Raw genomic sequence first — 23,583 nt, forward strand, 5'->3', positions numbered from 1 at the left:
AAATTAAAGATCAGATTAGAGCAAAATAAACTGAATGATTACACAAGAAACTCTCTACAGATAAGCACATAAAAGAAATGAAAATCAACCTTAGAAAATATTGTGGAGAATATGCGAAGGTAAACCACTCTACACCCTAAATGATTCTTTTGCTGGGTCTGGGCTCCTGTATCAGCTTTCTCTCCTAAAGCGATTTCCTTCACTTTCACCTTCTTTGAATGTAGGGATATGTCCTTCCTTTTACCTGGATGAATTCCATCTCCTTCCTCAAGCTTTGTCTCACTTTAAGTTGCTTCTTGAGTGAAATTTGCTTCATTAGACCCGCTTTCTGATTTAATTAAACTTTTTCGACCCTAGCAAAGCACCCCGACTTCTCTCTCAGAGAATTATCAGCAACACAGCAGTAAATGTCAACACAAAGCCGACTATTACTGTAGATCACTCAGGGGGAAAAAAAAAAGATAAAATCCTTAACAGTGGCAGTGTTTAAGTGACTATATTCTGCGCTGTGAGAACGCCTGGGGTCATTTTTAACTTCCACCATTTCCTACTTCTCAGTTGGGTCAGTTTTCTAAACTTTCTAAGTCTCAGTTTTCTTACTTATGAAAAGAGGATCCTAGTAAAAGTCTCCTACCTACCTACTCCAGAACTCCTGTGAGGGCCAGATTAGAGGAGGTACGTGAAAATGCTTCCCAAACATTTGGTAAAACGCTGTAAAATGTTTGTACCTGGCTACAGACGAGATCACGACAAGTTGTATTCCTGTGTTGAAGAAACTCAAAGGAGGCTAGTCGTTAAGGAGAGGAAGCCGAGCGTTGCCATGTGACGTCATCACCCAGCGCTTGCCGCGACGGTTTCCGGGTTGGGCTCAAGACAGCATTCCGCGTCATGGGGACTTGGCGGCGTTTGCTGTTTTTTGGGGGGGCGTCGCTTCGGGGCTGCGGCGGGGCCTGTGTCCCGCTTGGGGGAGGCCGAGTGTTGATTTGGGGGCGCCAGGTCCGTGGTGCTGCAGAGCAGGTGGAGGCGGGCGGGTCCGAGACGCTGGGGCGCCAGGGCTGCGGCTGCTCTGCAATTGCCTCTTGCCGAGGACTCACTTCACTGCCTCGTGGGTACCCGCCCACTTGGCGGCTCAGTGAGACCCCAGTTCTGGACGTCCTCACTTTCCAGGCGGGCCCCCAGTGGGACCAGGCCGAGGCTTAGAGGGGCGTAAAATAGATGGTTAGAACATGGATGTGTGACTTGCACTTGTTTTCTTAGTGTTGGTTTATTTAGAAAATAGGTTAAAGAGAAGGAAAACACGTGGAGGATTTAACTCCGGAAAGAGGCAGCTTACTTTCCATTTTTAACGTCTGCGTATCCTGGCAAATAAATTTCAATTTAAACAATGTGCCTGTGCAATTGTGATCAATAGCAATAGGTAAATAACACTAAAGGCCTAAATAGTGGAGATGAGCAGAATTAGAGTAGAAAAGAAAGCCCTGTTAATTGCAAATACCGAATTGTTTTTGCTTTTACAGCGTGATAATGGAGATGGCTTGTTTTAAAACTGTTTTTTTTCTTCTTCCTAAGTTCTCTGGTGCTGAGAGTGAGACCCTAAAACAAAGAAGAACACAAATCATGTCTCGAGGACTTCCAAAGCAGAAACCAATAGACGGTGTTAAACAAGTTATAGTTGTGGCTTCTGGAAAGGGTGGAGTTGGAAAGTCTACTACAGCAGGTATTATAGGATATTAATTCTCATCTTGATTAGGACTTTATGCCAACTGGCAAGTGCACAATATTAAAATTATAGTTTTGTTCTTAAAAAAGTATTTGTGAAGTTCCTAACAGCTGCTTCCTTAGGATGAGGAGTTGGTAGTGATTGGGAGTTTAGATTTTGGAGTTAGACAAAACTAGATATGTAGCCAGGTCTTTGACTCCTTAACTGAGGAAAAGGTGGTCAGGTTGCCCATTACATCTTCAGTTTACTTAACTGTAAAATGGCAATGATTATAATCTTCTTCATAGGATGGTTATGCAAATTAATTAAACAAGCTGACTACTTAGCCCACTGTCTCATACATAGTAAGTACTCTATATTTGGTTGCTGTTATTATTATTATTAAACATTTAGTAAGTTTAACACTAAATTTATTTCTGTTCTTTGACGTTCTTTTCTAGTCTTTTTCAGTGTACACATAGCTAAGTAGTTGCAATGAGATTGTTTACATTACTGTGGTTTATTTTCATTTAACCATAGTATAATTTTCAGCATTTATAAAGTCAACATAGATCTAATATTTGAAAATGTTTTAATTATTTAAAATATCTTTTAAGCTTTGTATCTTTTATATTAATATACTGGAGCAGAGAATTTGTTTTTTGGTGGCTTTTAAAAATTGATTATAGATTTCATTGTGACTGAAATGCTGCTTTCAGAACCCATAAAAGAAGTGCCCCCAGAAATAGAAGAGTTACCATCCAAGACTAATGACCAGGTATTCCCAGATGTCTTCAAAAGAAACTTTTTATTTCTAACAAAAATTTTCAGGGTAATAATGTAAAAAGGTAACTCCCCTCCTCCCAATTCAATTCAACAGAGGCAACTTGTATTATTAATTTGGAGTCATAAAGCTCTCAAGTCTTATTGTTGCCTCATTTAAAATTTTCAATCATTTTAATAGGAATGGCTTAATTCAGGTCTTATCCAACCTATCTTTTTTGCAGTTGATTTAAAAAAAGTAACCATCCTTATTTCATTTTGTTAATTTTGGCACAGTTCTACGCTGTTAAAGATCGTTTATGTATTTTTTTTTAGCTTTTGACTCAAATTTCTGCATTTTTTAAAAATTGAAGTGTAGCTGATGTACAATATTATATAAGTTTCATGTGTACAACATAGTGTACAATTTTTAAAGGTTATAGCCCATTTATAGTTATTATAAAATATTGGATATATTCCCTGTGTTGTACAATATTTCCTTGTAGCTTATTTATTTTATACTTAGTAGTTTGGACCTCTTAATTACCTACTCCATCTTGCCCTGCCCCCCTAAGATCTCTAAACTTTTTTTTTTTCTCAAATAGTAACCTAAAGTTGGGGCATATATGTACCTTAAAATTCCTTAGTTCCATTGAAACCAATGACATTTTCAAATAAAAAGGGCCAGGTACAGAGTTCTGTGACTTTCACTAGAAATCTTGTGTCTTGACTCAAAGCCATATTTGGTAATTCCTAGATGCAGCCATTTTATAGTTGTACAACCAGCTACAAATCCAACTGTATAGTGTTATTAGCTCAGTTTTTTCCCATTTTGACCTGAATGTAATTGTGGAAGAGTTTTTCAGATGTTTTGAAGAAATTAAGATTTACTAAGTATTGTAGTTATGATAGACCCCTGATATACTATTTGATAGATACTATATTATTATTAAAAATAATTAGCTAGTGATTGTTCTTAATGAATTTATGCTATATCCTACACATTTTGGCTTTCTTAAGGATCTACAATCCACCTATTTGGTATTTTGTTTTTAAAATTTGGAAGCTCTTAGTTTTTGGTTCTAGAATCCACCTCTACTTGTGTTTTGAAAATTCAGAGTACATTTACCTGTATCCAGTGGTGTGAATCCTTTTGCAAGCTCTGTGTTTACTTGGACTGGTTAAATATGGAAAGTGTTTTTGTGATAATAGCTATAAGTTCTTTGGGTTTTGTGCAATATAATTTGTTGGGTCTGTAGGCTAGCACTTGTGTAAAACAAATTGTTTATTGTTTTTGGTTGTAAGATCATCTGTTACCATGGAATGTGACAGCAGTTAGACAGGAAAATATATGAGAAAATGTACAGTGTTTGACACATAAGTGCTTCAGTAAGTGTCCCTTCCTTGCGTTTTTTTCTTTGTTAGCATCGTACCACTTGTCCCAAATAATTGGCCTATATTGTTTCATAACAGCTCTATCTGCATACATAAGCCTTAGAAATAGATTATTTCTATGTAACTCTGTTGGTATTCTATTTCTTTCCATTATATGTATTTATTCCTGTTCCAAACTATCTCAAAATACTTCCTATTTGAATATGTATGCTGGAGAGATTTTGGATTAAAATGATGACATTTGATTAATACAGACATGCTCTGTGATTCTATTGTGTAAATGCAGAAAGACCCTCACATTAAAATGAATTACTCTCTAAAAGTTTCTGCCTAAAAGTTGGATTATGTTTAACCTGAAATTCAGAATTATTTTATAATTTATAAAAATTAATTTGTCAAATGCCATGCCTTAGACATAATACTATAATACATACAGTATTTGATTTAATTCTCACAACAGTTATGAAATAGGACCTCATTTTATAGAGGAAGAAACAGGCTTGGGGTAAAATATTCTACTCAAGATTATAAAACAGAGAGTGGTGAAACTGGGGTTTGAACCAGGTCATCCTTGAAAGTTTATGCTCTTAAATACTTTAAAGGAAACAATATCGGCATCATTTATAACACTGTTCTGTAAGGAATTGTGATCCACAGTATGAGGGTCTATTTATTTATCAGTTTTGGGAATGTGTTACTTTTGAACCTCTTTTTCATCCCAGATGTAGCATATCCTTATTGCTGGGCTAAAGGTGGTTTTGGAGACTACTGCTTTCCCCCTTTATGTCTTTGAGATTCACTAACAATAGGCACTTTTGGGAAAATGTTTCACTGCCTTGCCTTTTACCTTCCTCTCTTCCCTCTGCTCACTGGTCCAACCTTTCATTTACGTGGGTATTTGTGAGTTAGATATTTGGAATTCCTGCATTACCAGCATTTATTTTTAAAAAGCAATAGGATCACATCCATTTTTATTTATTAAAAAGTAGGTAATTTTTCCTCAAAATATATTTTTGAAAATAATTGAATGATATATACCATTAACATCATTTAAAAAAAACTTGGATTATTTAAATACAATTGTAACAGATGATAAATGGATTAATTAAAATGATAATTTGGGGGCAGACATCTACTGTTTATGTTGAAATGTTACTTTCTTTTTTGTGTTTTTTACTTTCTGTATTCTCTCCATGTCCTTGTTTTTTATAATGGAGATATATTAAAACTTTATTTGCCTTGGTTGTTACATTGAACATATTAAAAGACAATGAATTTTAGTAGAAGGAAAGTTACTAAATTTAGTTACTTTTTTGTTTCTTACAGTGAACCTTGCACTTGCTTTATCAGCGAATGATTCGGTAGGTGTTTATTAATAGAAATACTAATTTATTAAAATGTTTCTTAAGGCAATGATTAAGAGCATACTGATGTTTTTCATTTACTCTGTTGGGCATATAGTGTAGCTCTAGTCATTTGCATGTCTTTAAGGAACTCAAAAATCTGCCATAAGTACTGGTTATATTTAATAATGATGATGAACATGGAAGGGGACCACTAGTCAAGGAATTCAGGCAGCCTCTAGAAGCCAAGGAAATGGCTTTTTCCTTAGAGCCTCCAAAAGGTATGTAATCCTCTCAGCACCTTATTTCTAGCTCATTGAAACCTATTTTGAACTTCTGTGATAATTTCTTACAGTAGGAGTGGGAAACTGATACAGGAAGTCAATTTTCTTAGTTCTTAAATTTCTGAAGATGTCTTTATTTTGCCTTAATATATCATAGTTTGACTAGATGTAGAATTCCAGGTTTACAATAATTTCCTCTCTGAACCTTGAAAACAATATTCCATTTTCTTCTAGCATGCTAATGAGATGTCTGATGCTAGTCTGATTTATATTGCTTTGTAATAACCTGTGTTTTTCCCTTTAAAGCTTTTAAGAGTTTTCTTTATGTCTTTTAAGTTTAGAATATGTGTCTGGTTGTTGGCTTTACATTTTTTTTACCTGTTTGGAAATTGGCCAAGCAGTACAAGGCTTGAATCTTTTTCAGCTCAGGGAGAATTTCTTCATTGATTACTTTTTGTGATGTGTTTGTTCTTTCTCCAGAAACCTATTAGGTAGATATTGACCCTTCATGCTTGTTAATTTTTCTCTCATGTTTTCCATCTCCTTGTCTTTTGCTCTGTGTTTTGGAAGATGTGTTAGACCATTTTCCACACTGCTATATTGGGTTGTAGTTGTTATTTAGCCCTTCCAATTTTTATTTTTAATTTGGAAATGATATTTTTTCCAGTTTTCCAGAACTGTTTTATTTTCCAATTGCTATCCACTTAAAAAAAGAAAAAGGTTGCACCATTCGTTTGAGCCTCTCTGAGGATGCTAATTAGAATTAATAAAAAATGTTCCTTTTAATGATCTCTGTTTACTTAGCATGGTGGTTCTTATAATGTGGTCCTCAGACCAGCAGAATCAGCATCACCTGGGAACTTGTTAAACATACAAAATCTTGAGCCCCAGACCTACTGAATCAGAAACCCTGAAGGTGGAGTCCTACAGTCTTGTTTTAATCAGCCCTCTAGATGATTTTGATGCATGCTAAAGTTTCAGAACCATGGATGTATTGTTTTTTAAAACTCTAAATTGCTGATGGCATCCTGTTTCGTTTTCTACTGTGATTATATTTTTAATTTAGTTTTAAGCTATTTTTTCCTCTTGTTTCAATGGGAATTTGGAAGAGAGATATTCACGTATGATTAGGCAACCTTATTGAAATAAAAGCCAGTAATATTTTTTTTTCTTGGCTGCGCCCTGCAGCATGCGGGATCTTAGTTCCCCAACCAGAGATCGAACCATTGACCCCTGGAGTGGAAACTCAGAGTCCTAACCACTGGACTGCAAGGGAAGTCCCGCCAGTAATACTTTTTAAAAAATAGTTTTTATTAGAGTACTTAGTTATCTTGGAGAAGGGACCCCATCTTCCTTAAAGAAGGGAGGAAACAAGGAAAATTCAATGGATGAGAAGGTAAATAAATTCATAGGTGTGGGGATCTTTTAATTTGGTTATCATTTCAGCCAAAGCTTTGATTCTTAAGACAATGCGAAGTAATTATATAAGAAGCAATCGAAGGATGAAAAGAATAGTTAAAAAGGGGTTGATTCCTTCATGTTAGATGTTGCTAGTTTTGATGAGATGGTAGCTCAGATTTTTTTTTCTTTTTTCTTTTTTTTTCCCTTTCAGGGAGCAGGGATGGTCAGCTTCATATTTAATGCTTTAGATGTATGACAGGGAAATAAGCAACAAGGAAGGAAAAGCAATGTTTTTCCCTGGGCCAGTTTTTCAGAAAGCATTTTAGTGTCCTTAAGTGTTTTTAAATATGTTTGTAAAATCTACTTTAGAAAGGGCTTAAGTATTCTGTTATCCAGGTGAAGGTTTTTTTTTTTTCATTTCTTGATATTTTGTAGCAAAGTTAGTTTAGAAATTAAAAAGAAGATAGCCAGGAAATTTGAGCAGCATGCTATGGAACTCAAAGATAATCTGACATAATACAGTGTTTTACAATTGGCTACTGTCTTGTCCTCTTAATCTATATATACTTAGGAAAGATCACTTTTATACAGCATGTATACTTGATTAATAGTGTTTTTATTTGGGAGCAGCATGTTTGGCTTAAACTGTGATCTGCCAGAGGACTGCCTGTGTATAGAAAAGAAGATAAATCATATATAAATATATGATTTATATGTATCTGGCAGTCTTATAATCTGTATTGCCCAACTTAAGATGTTGTTAATATTACACTTATTTAGAGGACATGTTTGGTCTTTAGGGAAAACTCAAGGTTCCTCCAAGCCCTTCTCATTGCCTGAGCTGATATATATAGATGGCTTATGTCCAAGGACATTTACTGGGACATGGTACTAGGGTATGTTGCTTTATGGGCTGAAAACCTCCAGTTAGGATGGTGTCTTTGGAGCTGATCTAGTGATTCATTCCCATGGAGTCTTAACTGCATGGAGCTTATATTGTAAGAGGGGTCTCTGACCTGCTTACCCTTAGGCCAACTTTTGTTTTTTTACATCTTTATTGGAGTATAATTGTTTTACAATGTCGTGTTAGTTTCTGCTGTATAACAAAGTGAATCAGCTACATGTATACATATATCCGCATATCCCCTCCTTCTTGAGCCTGCCTCCTAACCCTCCCTATACCACCCCTCTAGGTGGTCACAAAGGACCGAGTTGATCTCGCACTAGCTATCTATTGTACATTTGGTAGTGTATATATGTCAGTGCTACACTCTCACTTCATCCCAGCTTCGCCTCCCCCCCAACCCCCCGCCCCCGCCCCGTCCTCAAGTCCACTCTCTACATCTGTGTCTTTATTCCTGTCCTGCTCCTAGGTTCATCAGAACCAGTTTTTTTATAAAAAATTCCATATATATGTGTTAGCATACGGTATTTGTCTTTCTCTTTCTGACTTACTTCACTCTGTATGACAGACTCTAGGTCCATCCACCTCACTACAAATAACTCAATTTCGTTTCTTTTTACGGCTGAGTAATATTCCATTGTATATATGTGCCACATCTTCTTTATCCATTCATCGGTTGATGGACAGTTAGGTTGCTTCCATGTGCTTAGGCCAACTTTGCCAAAGACCTTGCTAACCCTTTTCTCCTATTTTCCTTGGGTTGGTGCTTGCCCCTTTTCAGCATTGGAGTGGGAAGATCTAATAAGATTAATTTGTTGGTCTAGGGGAAACAGGTCTAGGAAGTTATTCATTTTACTTTTAATGTTGGCCTTATGATCTCTAAACTGGGTTATGTAAACCCCAAGGGGTATGCAAGATAGGCCATTGGAATGTAGAAGGGAAATTTATCTTTTCTTTTTAATTTTTAAATTTTATTTTATTTATTTGTTTTTATACAGCAGGTTCTTATTAGTTATCCATTTTATACATATTAGTGTATACATGTCAATCCCAATCTCCCCATTCATCCCACCACCACTCCCACCCCCTGCCACTTTCCCCCCTTGGTGTCCATACGTTTGTTCTCTACATCTGTGTCTCTATTTCTGCCTTCAAACCGGTTCATCTGTACCATTTTTCTAGGTTCCACACATATGCGTAAATATACGATATTTGTTTTTCTCTTTGTGACTTAACTTCACTCTGTTTGACAGTCTCTAGATCCATCCATGTCTCTACAAATGACCCAATTTCTTTCCATTTAATAGCTGAATAATGTTCTGTTATATATGTACCACATCTTCTTTATCCATTTGTCTGTCGATGGGCATTTAGGTTGCTTCCATGTCCTGGCTATTGTACATAGTGCTGCAATGAACACTGGGGTGCATGTGCCTTTTGAATTATGGTTTTCTCTCTGGGTATATGCCCAGTAGTGGGATTGCTGGCTCATATGGTAATTCTATTTTTAGTTTTTTAAGGAACTCAATACTGTTCTCCATAGTGGCTGTATCAATTTACATTCCCACCAACAGTGCAAGAGGGTTCCCTTTTCTCCACACCCTCTCCAGCATTTGTTGTTTGGAGATTTTCTGATGATGCCCATTCTAACTGGTGTGAGGTGATACCTTACTGTAGTTTTGATTTGCATTTCTCTAATAATTAGTGATGTTGAGCAGCTTTTCATGTGCTTCTTGGCCATCTGTATGTCTTCTTTGGAAAAATGTCTATTTAGGTCTTCTGCCCATTTTTGGATTGGGTTGTTTGTTTTTTTAATATTGAGCTGCATGAGCTGTTTATATATTTTGGAGATTAATCCTTTGTCCGTTGATACATTTGCAAATATTTTCTCCCATTCTGAGGGTTGTCTTTTCATCTTGTTTATGCTTTCCTTTGCTGTGCAAAAGCTTTTAAGTTTCATTAGGTCCCATTTGTTTAGTTTTGTTTTTACTTCCGTGACTCTAGGAGTTGGGTCAAAAAAGATGTTGCTGTGATTTCTGTGAAAGAGTGTTCTTCCATGTTTTCCTCTAAGAGTTTTATAGTGTCCGGTCTTACATGTAGGTTTTAATCCATTTTGAGTTTATTTCTGTGTATGGTGTTAGGGAGTGTTCTAATTTCATTCTTTTACATGTAGCTGTCCAGTTTTCCCAGCACCACTTATTGAAGAGACTGTCTTTTCTCCATTGTATATCTTTGCCTCCTTTGTTATAGATTAGTTGACCATATGTGCGTGTGTTTATCTCTGGGCTTTCTATCCTGTTCCATTGATCTATATTTCTGTTTTTTTGTGCCATATTGTCTTAATTACTGTAGCTTTGTAGTTTAGTCTGAAGTCAGGGAGTCTGATGCCTCCAACTCCATTTTTTTCCCTCAAGACTGCTTTGGCTATTTGGGGTCTTTTGTGTCTCCATACAAATTTTAAGATATTTTGTTCTGGTTCTGTAAAAAATGCCATTGGTAATTTGATAGGGATTGCATTGAATCTGTAGATTGCTTTGGGTAGTATAGTCATTTTCACAATGTTGATTCTTCCAATCCAAGAACATGGTATATCTGTCCATCTGTTTGTGTCATCTTTGATTTCTTTCATCAGTGTCTTACAGTTTTCTGAGTACAGTTCTTTTACCTCCTTAGGTAGGTTTATTCCTAGGTATTTTATTCTTTTTGTTGCAATGGTGAATGGGATTGTTTCCTTAATTTCTCCTTCTGATCTTTTGTTGTTACTGTATGGCAATGCAAGAGATTTCTGTGCATTAATTTTGTATCCTGCAACTTTACTAAATTCACTGATTAGCTCTAGTAGTTTTCTGGTAGCATCTTTAGGATTCTCTATGTATAGTATCATGTCAGCTGCAAACAGTGACAATTTTACTTCTTCTTTTCCAATTTGTATTCCTTTTATTTCTTTTTCTTCTCTGATTGCTGTGGCTAGGACTTCCAAAACTATGTTGAGTAATAGTGGCACGAGTGGACATCCTTGTCTTTTTTCTGATCTTAGAGGAAATGCTTTCAGTTTTTCACCATTGAGAATGATATTTGCTGTGGATTTTTCATTTATCGCCTTTATTATGTTGTAGTAGGTTCCCTCTCTGCCCACTTTCTGGAGAGTTTTTATCATAGATGGGTGTTGAATTTTGTCAAAAGCTTTTTCTGCATCTATTGAGATGATCATATGGTTTTTATTCTTCAATTTGTTAATATGGTGTATCGCATTGATTGATTTGCATATATTGAAGAATCCTTGCATCCCAGCATAAATCCTGCTTGATCATGGTGTATGATCCTTTTAATGTGTTGTTGGATTCTGTTTGCTAGTATTTTGTTGAGGATTTTTGCATCTCTGTTCATCAGTGATGTTGGTCCGTAATTTTCTCTTTTGTAGTATCTCTGGTTTTGGTGTCAGGGTGATGGTGGCCTCATAGAATGAGTTTGGGAGTGTTCCTTCCTCTGCAATTTTTTGGAAGAGTTTGAAGAGGATTGGTGTTAGTTCTTCTCTAAATGTTTGTTAGAATTCACCTGTGAAGCCACCTGGTCCTGGACTTTTGTTTGTTGGAAGATTTTTAATCATAATTTCAATTTCAGTGCTTGTGATTGGTCTGTTTATATTTTCTGTTTCTTCCTGGTTCAGTCTTGGAAGGTTATACCTTTCTAAGAATTTGTCCGTTTCTTCCAGGTTGTCCATTTTATTGGCATAGAGTTGCTTTTAGTAGTGTCTTAGGATCCTTTGTATATCTGGGGTGTCCGTTGTAACTTCTCATTTTTCATTTCTAATATTATTGATTTGAGTCCTCTCCCTCTTTTTCTTGATGAGTCTGGCTAAAGTTTTATCAATTTTATCTTCTCAAAGAAGCAGGTTTTAGTTTAATTGATCATTGCTATAGTGTTCTTTGTTTCTATTTCATTTATTTCTGCTCTGATCTTTATGATTTCTTTCCTTCTACTGACTTCGGGTTTTGTTTATTTTTCTTTGTCTAGTTTGTTTAGGTGTAAGGTTTGATTGTTTATTTGAGATTTTTATTGTTTCTTGAGGTAGGATTGTATTGCTATAAACTTCCCTCTTAGAACTGGTTTTGCTGCATCCCATAGGTTTTGGATCATCGTGTTTTTGTTGTCATTTGTCTCTAGGTATTTTTTGATTTCCTCTTTGATATCTATAGTGATCTCTTGGTTATTTAGGAATGTATTGTTTAGCCTCCATGTGATTGTGGTTTTTACGTATTTTCTGCCTGTAATTTATTTCTAATCTCATAGCGTTGTGGTTGGAAAGGTGCTTGATATGATTTCAATTTTCTTAAATTTACCAAGGCTGGATTTGTGACCCAAGATGTGATCTATCCTGGAGAATGTTCCGTGTGCACTTGAGAAGAGAGTGTAATCTGTTTTTGCATGGAATGTCCTATAAATATCAATTAACTCTATCTGGTCTGTTATGTCATTTAAAGCTTGTGTTTCCTTATTAATTTTCTGTCTGGGTGATCTGTCCATTGGTGCAAGTGAGGAGTTAAAGTCCCTCACTATTTCTGTGTTACTGTCAATTTCCTCTTTTATAGCTGTTAGCAGTTTCCTTATGTATTGAGGTGCTCCTATGTTGGGTGCATATGTATTTTTATTTGTTATATCTTCTTCTTGGATTGATCCCTTGATCATTATGTAGTGTCCTTCCTTGTCTCTTGTAACATATTTTATTTTAAAGTCTATTTTATCTGATATGAGTATTGCTACTCCAGCTTTCTTTTGATTTGCATTTTCATAGAATATCTTTTTTCCATCCCCTCACTTTCAGTCTGTATGTGTCCCTAGGTCTGAAGTGGGTCTCTTGTAGACACTATATATATGGGTCTTGTCTTTTTATCCATTCAGCGAGGCCTATGTCTTTTGGTTGGAGCATTTAATCCATTCACGTTTAATGTTATCGATATGTATGTTTCTATTACCATTTTCTTAATTGTTATGAGCTTGTTTTTATAGGTCCTTTTCTTCTCTTGTGTTTCCCACTTGGAGAGGTTCCTTTAGCATTTGTTGTAGAGCTGGTTTGGTGGTGCTGAATTCTCTTAGCTTTTGCTTGTCTGTAAAGCTTTTGATTTCTGCATTGAGAAATTTTACTCTACCCAGCAAAATCTGAATGAGATCCTTGCTGGGTAGAGTAATTCTGGTTGTAGGTTTTTCCCTTACATCACTTTAAATATGTCCTACCACTCCCTTCTGGCTTGTAGAGTTTCTGCTGAGAAATTTGCTGTTAACCTTATGGGAGTTCCCTTGTATGTTGTCATTTTTCCCTTGTTGCTTTCAGTAATTTTTCTTTGTCTTTAATTTTTGTCAATTTGATTACTATGTGTTTCGGCATGTTTCTCCTTCGGTTTATCCTGCCTGGGACTCTCTGCGCTTCCTGGACTTGGGTGGCTATTTCCCGTGTTAGGGAATTTTTCGAGTATAATCTCTTCAAATATTTTCTCAGGTCCTTTCTCTCTCTCTCCTCCTGCTGGGACCCCTATATTGCGAATGTTATTGCCTTTAATGTTGTCTCAGAGGTCTCTTAGGCTGTCTTCATTTCTTTTCATTCTTTTTTCTTTATTTTGTTCCACGACAGTAAATTCCACCATTCTGTCTTCCCGGTCACTTACTCGTTCTTTTGCCCCAGTTATTCTGCTATTGATTCTTTCTAGTGTATTTTTCATTTCAGTTATTGTAATGCTTATCTCTGTTTGTTCTTTAATTCTTCTGGGTCTTTGTTAAACATTTCTTGCATCTTCTTGATCTTTGCCTCCGTTCTTTTTCTGAGGTCCTCTATCATCTTCACTATCATTGTTCTGAATTCTTTTTCTGGAAGGTTGCCTATCTCCACTTCATTTAGTTGTTTTTCTGGGGTTTTATCTTGTTTCTTCATCTGGTACATAGTCCTCTGCCTTTTCATTTTGTCTGTCTTTCTGTGAATGTGGTTTTCATTCCACAGGCTGCAGAATTGTAGTTCTTCTTGCTTTTGCTGTCTGCCCTCTGGTGGATGAGGCTATCTAAGAAGCAAGCTTCCTGATGGGAGGACTGGCGGTGGGTAGAGCTGGGTGTCGATCTGGTTGGCAGAGCTCAGTAAAACTTTAATCCCCTAGTGTGCTGATGGGTGGAGCTGGGTTCGCTCCCTGTTGGTTGTTTGGCCTGAGGCGACCCAGCACTGGAGCCTACCTGGCTCTTTTGTGGGGCTAATGGCGGACTCCAGGAGGGCCTGCGCAAGGGCTACTTCCCAGAACTTCTGCTGCCAGTGTCCTTGTCTCTGAGGTGAGCCACAGCCTCCCCCCGCCTCTACAGGAGACCCTCCAACACTAGCAGCTAGGTCTGGTTCTGTCTCCTGTGGGGTCACTGCTCCTTCCCCTGGGTCCCGATGTGCACGCTGCTTTGGGCGTGCCCTCCAAGAGTGGAGTCTCTGTTTCCCCCAGTCCTGTCGAAGTCCTGCAATCAAATCCCCCTAGCCTTCCAAGTCTGATTCTCTAGGAATTCCGCCTCCCATTGCCAGACCCCCAGCTTGGGAAGCCATACGTGGGGCTCAGAACCTTCACTCTAGTGGGTGGACTTCTGTAGTATGTGTTCTCCAGTTTGTGAGTCACCCACTCAGTGATTATGGGATTTGATTTTATTGTGATTGCGCCCCTCCTACCATCTCATTGCGGCTTCTCCTTTGTCTTTGGATGTGGGGTATCCTTTTTGGTGAGTTCTAGTGTCTTCCTGTCGATGATTGTTTAGCAGTTAGTTGTGATTCTGGTGCTGTCGCAAGAGGGAGTGAGCACACGTGGAAATTTTTCTTTTTATTAATTTTTATCTTTTAAAATTTATGTTTTTGTATATACTCATTAATTTATACTAAATTAGTATAGTAGCTGTAATAAAAAATATCAACAGATATCTTAACATATATTGAGGTTGTATACCTAAACATTTTTTACTGATTGGGGTGCATGATCAAAAAAGTTTGGGTGTCACTGGCCTAGGCTAAAGGAATTTCTGTGCTGGATCATATGCCAGTTGAAAAGAAGACTACTTTGTAGATGGAGGTAAAGGCCTTATAGGAATAGGGTGTGGGTTTTCCTTGCCTTTTCCTTGCCCTTTGTACTTTCCTTTGAGGATGTAGAAGGTAGTATTGCAGAGAAGAATTTGGGATTATGTCATGTGTGCCATGCATCTAAATATTATATCCCATGGTATGTTGGAGCTGGCTCATGCTTGTTCTGAGAGCTGATTGTTAAATTTCCAAGAATTTTGCAAACCAGTTGATATCATGTTGTTAACTTGAAATAGGCCATGGTGGGAGTATTTAAACCATAGAAATCGGAAAATACTGAAAATTAGACTCCCCTCCTCACCTTGGGCCATTGTTAAACATTTACTGGCATACCCACTGGTCATACATATTGACAGTCATATATTTTAGTTTTTCTTTTTTCTTTCTTCTTAACCACCTTTATTATGGATCTCATTTTTCTACAGTATAAATTTAATAAACAGTGAGAAGTGCGCTGAAGCTGGAGAGGGAAAGGTAAAGGTCACCAGAAACTACTGATAAGTTCTGTGAGATTCCTAAGTCAATTTATTTCTGTTCATTTTAGTTCAACAGACATTTATTGAGTGTCTGTAACACTCATTGCCAGACACCCTGGGTATAAAGAAAAGTAAACATGCCTACTAAGACTACATTCACAAAACAGTGTTTTGTGTGTGTATATATAATTATATGTGTATATATCTCTGTGTATGTCTGTGTTTGTATATTTTGGTAGTTTATAGCTGAATTAGGTTTAATAATAGTTTCTCCTGTGGGTAAGTGTAAATTAAAGTAATACTTAATAAGGTTTTATTGTGCTTTATAACAGAGTAGACACACTGTGTACTCTTAAAGTTTTTATAATCTAGTAAAGACAAGGGGAAGATAAATGTCTTAAAATGATGAGCTGTGTTCAAGGTCAAATGTAATAGTGTTTCTGTCTAAGGTGACTAACTTTTATTCCAAAGAAAAGCAGTCTTTTTTCATAGAGCATGTTCGTGAACATAATTGTATTTGCCTCTCACAGAACCCTGTAATGCAGTGCACTTAGTATTTATCAGTTTTACAGTCTTATTGATTCTGCCCTAATCCTTGTCACATTTCATCAGCCAGCAAATAAACTTTTTTAGTCTCTGCAATATTTTTCCAATATGTATCTTTCTGTTTTCATTGTTCCCACTCTAATTAAGGGTCACATTACTTCTTTTTGGCTCATTCATTGAATTATACCTCAGACAGTTATTGAGTGCCTGCTCCTTCCCAAGCACTTTGCTACTTTGGAGGATTTAGAAATGAATAAGACATAGAAATGAATAAGCCCCTTTGAGGGACTCACAGACCAGCAGACCACTGCAATGACCTCTTACCTGCCCAAGCTCAAATCCATTCAGTACATAATGCCAGATTACTCTTACTTAAGCACCACTGGAACCTCATTTTCTCCCCACTCAGAGTCACTGCTGAATGCCTTTGCTGGGATTCAAGATCCTCTATTGTCTGGCTCCCATCCACCTTTCTGGGTTTATCTTCAGCTCTTCTAAATGGTCCCTGTGCTCTAGCAAGTCAGGGTTACTTGCTGTTGCCAGTTTGGGCTTGGATATATTATGTTCTTGATAGCTCACAGCCTTTCTTCTATGTTTCTACTGGAGCGTTCTCTACTTCTTCTTCAGCTTTACACGTCCTATCCTCCAGGCTGCCATGTATGGCTAGGCTGGTTATATCCTGCCCAAGAGTACTTGTCAAGGGAATCGAGTGATGACAGAAATCCGGGCTACCCTCCTCTTCATGTGCACCCACAGACTGCTTTCTAATTCACACAGAGGCACTGTATGAGCTGGCCTTACCCTGAGAGGCAGCTTAGTGAAGTGCTCCCCTGAATTCCCTCCAAGTGAGGGTCTTTTTTCCATCTTGTGAAATCCAATAGCACTATTTATTGTTACTATTATTATGTACCCATGTAGCCATTCTGGCCGTTTTTATAATAACAAATAATAAAACTAACATTTATTGAACATTTATAATATGTCAAGCACTGTTCCTCATGACATGGTTCTTAATTCTTTTATCCTTCATAGCAACCATATAGGAATAGATACTATTATGATCCCTGTCGTAGGTAAGAAGCAGAAGCACCTGGAGGCTAAGTATTTTGCCCAAGCTCACCCAGGAAGTAAATGGCAGAGCCAGGTTTGAATGCAGCCTAGATCCTGCGCTCTTAACCTACTTGTTATACCACTCCTGTGTTGTCTAGATTCTTATGATTCAGAACTGTGTCGTCTTCATTCTTGGCTATCCTTAGCAGCTAGCACAGTGATTTATGACTTAGGAAATAGACAACAAATGTTTGCTACATGGATGATTTGCGTGCATAGATGGGTTTAATAGTATGTGAGTGAAAAGTTTTGTTTTGTTTTGCTTTGGTTTTTGAGGAGTGCTGTGCGATGCGAGGGCTTGGTGGCCTGCACACTGTTCTTTTCCTGTTTCTTAAAAGATAGTGTGCTCCATGATTCTACTTGGCCCTTTTCTTATTTTAAACACTATCCAGTAATCTCATCTTTTCCCATTGCCCCAGTTACTACCCATGTGCCCTGGATTCCAAATGCATCAGCAACCTGGATATCTCTCCTGGGTGCCAGACCTGGCTCTCTCATCTACTGTAGATGTACACTTGAATGCTTTACAAACATTCAAACTCAGCATGTGTAAAACCAATCTCTTCTTTCCTATAACTGTCTTTGTCCTATGAGGGTCATGTGGTTCCCTCCCACCTCCAAATCAGTCACCTGTTACTGCTGCTTCTACCACTCAAAGCTTTCTAGAATATGTCTTCTCATTTAATTCCTTAATGCCACTGTCTTATTCAGACCCTTATTACGGATCTTCTATGAGGTGATTCCTGCTCTCCATTTTCTCTGCTATGATGCTTTGAGGAAAGGACTAGTACTTCCCACATTATTTTAGAGGTTTGTTTACTTGTTTAACTCCTGTGCTAGTCTGTGAACCTTTTAGGGCCAATGCTGTTAGTCTTGTTCCGTTTTTTTATCCTCAGTGCCTAGTCCAGTGATGGTATATAGTAGGCTCTTGGTAAATGTTGGTAATGAGAGTGGAACGTGTTAAGTGAAGAGTGGTTGTGAATATATATACTTATATATTTCATATATGTGGTAGATTCTAAATGTTGGATAAGCTATCTATCGTTTGTTCAATGCTAAATTATGTCTTTTTTTCCCCCTGAGCAAGTGAAATTAAAATCTAAGTGGGATAATGTTAAGTGCTTAGCACAATGGCTGATACATAGTAAGTTCTAAGTCACTTTTAGTATTGTAGCTAAATAAAATCTTTTTGCAAGTAATATCTCAAAATAAAAGTTGATAGGCATTTTACTTACTTGACTATTTTAACAAAAACTTATTTTAAGTTTTTACTTATTCTCCTTTGCTAGAATGCATCATTAAGTAGAATTTTAATTGGAATGAAAGATGGAAAAGAAAGTAGTATTATCTTTAAAGAGTTTGTGTGTCTTTGGTTAGTTTTTTCCATTGATGTTTATCTCAAAATATTTATTTTTTCCCCATGATCACGTAATGTCTTTATACTCATTCTTTGCAGATGTACTGCTCTTTTTCACAAATTATTGTGAATGGCTCTTTAAACATAATTAAGATTATCTTAAGCCTTTGAAGTTCTGTGATCGTGTTAGGAAAAACTGGGAAGTTTTAGTTCAAGATTTAGGTTTTGGTTTTTGAAAAGTTCAGTGATCTTGGGAACAGAACATGTTATGTACTGCCACTTAAAACACTGTGATTAAACAAACAAACAAACAACCCCCCCCAAAAAAAACACTGTGATTTTCTTCATTAATAGTTATGTGTATAGCAGTTAACATTCTAGCTTTTTGATATCAAACAGACCTGGGCTTGATTCTGGCTCTGCCTTTTGCAAACCATATAACTTTTGCCTGTACCTACCTCTTAAGGCTGTGAGTATTAAAGGAGATAGTGCATATAAAGCACTTAGCACAGTGTCTGGCACATAGTAAGTGCCAATAAGAGCTCCTCTTATTAAGCTGTTCTAGTACTCCAAATGCCAGCCTGGACACATTATTATAATCTGGAATATTAGTTATGATGTGAATTTGGGTTAAATATGGATGAAACTGTTTCTCACAATTGATGGGAAATCCTGATGAATACCATTTAGCTTAAGTTTGTAAGATTGGGCTCATATTTCTTTAATGCCAGTGTTGTAGAGGAATAACTCTATATTAAAGCAACCTGTTCTTAATGTTTTTTATCATAGCTTGGTAGTATTATACATTTCTTATGAAAAAATATTTTGTTATTATGGTTAGCCATTTTGGAGGAAGGGTACACCATTAGTGTTTAAAGTATAGCTATTTTAAAGCTAGAGGGGAAACTAGGGCGAGAGATCCAGAAGGAACAATTGCAAAATCGTTATTTTTGCTCCTTTTTGTTCTTCAGTTCAAAAGTAATCCTTGGTAAGAAGTGTGTTTTATAAGTGAATTTGAATTCACAAATTTTGACATTTACTGAGGAGAGAGACTCAGAAGATACATTTGTAACTAGAGCAAAAGTCTTTATTAAAACTAAGAATTTCTTTTAGGATAAGAAATGGATTTATTTATAACAGTTATAAATAAATTTATGTATAATGACTTTTCTTGCAAATATTTGATAATTGTAATAGCTACACATATTCATACATATATTTGTGGGGGATTATCAGTTTGTAATCAATGAAAAGAATGAATAGATTTCCAATGAATACTTTTATCTTATTCCTTCATATATAGGTTTGTTCATTCATTCATTCATCAAACATTTGTTGAGGGCCTGTCATCTCCTAGGTGCTTTGCTTGACATGGGGATACAGAGCTGAAAAAGCCCTGCCCCTGTCCTCATCTTAGTTAATTTACAGCCTGAGTGCTTGTTTGGGAGACTGTCATTTCAGTTGGAGGCAGGATCTCTGTATGCCTTGACTTGTCTCCAGTCTGCTTCTTTTCTCATTTACCACAGATGCTCGTCCAAATCTTTCCCATTTTCAAGCTGTCTACCACATTCCAGTTTCTTCACTCCCAGCACATGGTCTTGCCTCCTATTCAAGGTGAAAAATGGACTTTTCATTGGTAACTTATTTACTATTCTCTCCCTCTATCAAGTGTATCTTTCTATGGTCATCATGACCTCCTTCCCCTCCTGCATCAGAGAAAGAGATTTCAGACCCGAAACTTCTACCTGAACTCTTGATCCTAGGATTTGACTCATTCATTCCTTTTGGTTATCTTCAGTTTATCATTACTAATTCCTTCCCCTTGGTCTAGAGGTCTACTCATCTTACTCATACACACTGAGAAATATAAATGTGTCTTTGTTAGGTGAATGAATGAATCAGCAGATCATCTTTAGCCCCTGGGTCCCCTCAAGCTTCTGCCCCCTCTGACTTTCCCATTATAGCCATATTTGAGAGGGTAGTCTACACTGGCTGTGTCAGTTTACCCAATTCTCATTTATTTCTAGACTTCTGTAATTTGACTTCTTATTACCATGCTGTTGAATTTCCTCTTGTAGTTACCAACTATCCACCAAATATATATTCTCTGTCCAAATTGCTTGATTCTACTTGATTTCCTCCCACATTTGATACTGCTGACCACAGGGGCTGACATCTTAGAGAATCTTTGTCTGGCTTTTACATCATTCTCTTGATTCTTCTCTCTTTCTCTGACCCTTTCAGTTTCCTCTCTAACTTTGCATATTGCTCCATTCCTATATTTAAAAATTTTTTCCCTCATACTTACATGTCTTCCCTTTGTCTTCATATACTGCTTCTTCATCTATCCCTTTTTAAGGATCCAGACCCTTATTTTCAGTAGTTTGCTCAACATCTCCATTTGGTGTTCTACAGATATGTCAGATTTAAATCATCGAAATGGAACCACATAATTTTCTTCCTCTTCTAAACCTCCTGTTACTGTATTCTTTGATAATTCACTTATATGTTACCATTACCCATTTCAGTTATCTATTGATGTGTAGCAAACTACCCTAAACTTAGTCATATAAAGCAACAACGATTTTATTTTGCTCACAGATTCTATGGGACAAGATTCTGGACAGAGCACAGCCAGGATGGCTTGTCTTTGTTCTATGATGTTTGGGGCTTCACCAGGAAAGACAGAAATGGCTAAGAACTGGAATTATCTGGGGCTCCTCACTCACATGCTTGGTACTTGGACTGGGATGATTTGAAGGCTGAGCTTAGCTGGGATTGTTAATTGGAGTGCCTTTACATGGCCTCTCCATATTGCAAGGGCTTCTTCACAGCGTTCCTCACCTCAGTGCAGTTGGACTTCTTACATGGTGGCTCAGGGCTTCGAGAGTTAATGTCCCATTGAATAAGGAGGAAGCTGTATGGCCTTTTGTGACCTAGCCTTGGTAGTCAGGCTGGGTTCTGGATTGAAGGACTCACGTGCCTTCCCAGATTCAAGGGGGAGGAGACATAGACCTCACTTCATCATGGGAGGGGTATTAGTAAATATGTGGCCGTGTTTTAAAAACATCACACCAGATCTGTTGGTGTCCTACTTAAAAACCTTGATATTATCCTTTTCTTTCATTTCTCCAAACCCACTCACTTTTATATATCAGTTACTAAGTGCTGGCCTTTTTAAATTTGAGAAATGTCTCCTTTTCTCCATTATCATGAACTTAGGTAAGAATTTTATTACCTTTCACTTAGAGGAAACCTCTTAATTGGTCTATATAATCTTTCCCACCTTGAATTAAATAATGATTCCTTACATTGATTGTAGGATAGTTCTTAATGCATACAGGTCTACGTCCAAATTGCTTAATTTATTTCTTAAAGGTTGGGTCTACCTAAATTTCCACTCTGCAGTTGGCTTTGCTTCAGCTGCTCCTTTGCATTAACTGTCTTCCTTGCTTTCTTTGCCCAATTCCTTTCATTCTTCAGGTCTCATGTTGGCAATCACTTCCTCTCTGAAGCCTTCTTAGTGGCTTCAAATAATGTCACTTCTTCCTCATTAGTTCATATGTTTATCTCCTGCCATTAGAATGACCATAGCTTCCACAAGGTCAGGGACTATGTCTTAAATCATCTGCCACTATTGCTTGGCCTATCATTATATACTCAGTAAACGCTTGCTAGGTGATTGAAAACAGATTACACTTTGGTGGAATTCTCTAAAGGTTTGAATGAGTTACTGGGCTTTCTAAAATGTTTATAAAATTACCAGGGAGACATTTTTGCCTTGGGAGAGTTATGCTTAGAGAAGCTTTGAAGTGAGGGAGTTTACATTCTGTGTATCGACATTTTATTTCAGTTAAAACATATACAACAAAACCAAAAAACTTACACTTGAAATATTATTATTGTGTGCCAGAAAATTTAGGGAAGTGAGCAAGGATTAGATTTAAAAGAAGCTTTGATGAGGTTAAAAACTATGAGAACAAAGCTGAAATCAGAACAGTATTGTTTTCGATTGTGGCATTTTAAAGCTTCAGTTTTGGCCTTGCAATATTTCACATTACAGATTTTTTCCAGCCTATTTCTTTTTGGTCAGGAACGTGTGATAGTTCACTTTTGGCAGTTGCACTGTGTGAAAGGGCTGGGGTTAGCACTGCTGTGCAGAAATGGGTCAATGAGCATTCAGATGAAAGGGAAAAACTTTTAAAGAGTCTTTATTTCTTGTTGGTGTAATAAGACAAAATAATTACAAGCTTGAACCTCTCACTGTGTTCTTGCTTCCTCCTTCATCTCTCAAATGCCTTGCCAAATTAACCACGTCAATCAATTTTACAGAAAATGGATTGCTGTTTTAAATAGTTCTTTAGCTGTTATCCTTAAGAAGCTTCTTCAGAAAGTCTCTCTCCTCTCTTGTCTTCCAAAAGGACATAAGTCTCTTTTGTATGTCTATAAACGTCTGAAATGGCCGCTTAAAGAGAGCAGGCAGCATTTTCTACTTGAGTAATAAAGTACAACCACCTATTTTTCAACTGAGCTGGAAGGAAGAACTCTATCCTACTGTTCCTTTAAAAGATGATTTTATTATTGTCAGGACAGATAACAAGCTGGGATTTTGTAAGAGCAATAAATGACTAGTTGGTTTACTGCCTGTGGCTCTTAAACAATGTAACATTCTGAAATTAAGGTAGGAAAGTACTCAGGTAGTCTTGGAAGGCAGCCTAGATGCCCTGCATGGAGATAGGGTTGTTCTCTGTTTAGATTTTTCCTGAGTAGAATAAGACACATAAGGTTTCTCCAAACACTGGAACAGTCTTGCTCTCAAATTTGTGCTGGAATGTTATCTGGAATGTGATGGGGCTCTTTGCCAGTCACCATGGAAACTGACCAAAGCTCTGTCTAGTCCTATCCTTTGGGCTATTTGGGGTGGCTTAAATAAAAGATAACCAACAAATGTAATCCTATTCTCCACATATGTATTTTCTTTAAAAATGATTAAAAATACAGCTTACTAAAGGGAGAATAGGGTATCTGTATCCTATTTCTATTAGGCTATTTAAAGCATTCTATGTCGCTGAAGAGTATTCTGGCCAAGAAACATTAATGAAAATTCTCATTTTGGATGGGCATAATTCCATTGGTTTGTGATTTTGTCTTTTGGCCTCTATGCTTATACATGCAATAGAACAACAAATGCTAAATTTCCATTTACCTGCTTAGTGATGGAG

The 23,583-nt window shown here is 37.0% G+C and overlaps 1 protein-coding gene across 4 annotated transcripts in view; it reads left to right on the forward strand.

Annotated features, from left to right (window-relative positions):
• The first annotated feature begins 851 nt into the window (after positions 1–851).
• The window catches only part of NUBPL (nucleotide binding protein like), a 253,697-nt gene continuing 230,965 nt past the window's right edge, over positions 852–23,583 (forward strand). Inside the window, exons 1-3 of one of the 4 annotated variants that reach the window (XM_029238233.1) lie at positions 852–996; positions 1,570–1,717; positions 5,183–5,217. In XM_029238233.1, coding sequence (XP_029094066.1) covers positions 889–996; positions 1,570–1,717; positions 5,183–5,217 — 291 coding nt within the window. In that variant the 5' untranslated portion in view covers positions 852–888. Of the gene's footprint in view, positions 997–1,358; positions 1,418–1,569; positions 1,718–5,182; positions 5,218–23,583 lie in introns of those variants that run through there. The other 3 variants (XM_029238237.1, XM_029238234.1, XM_029238235.1) reach the window with 3 other exon arrangements.

The sequence above is a fragment of the Monodon monoceros genome, unplaced genomic scaffold (genome assembly GCF_005190385.1).
Source record: "Monodon monoceros isolate NGI ecotype Baffin Bay Population unplaced genomic scaffold, NGI_Narwhal_1 Super_Scaffold_21, whole genome shotgun sequence".
Classification (NCBI taxonomy): Eukaryota; Metazoa; Chordata; class Mammalia; order Artiodactyla; family Monodontidae; genus Monodon; species Monodon monoceros.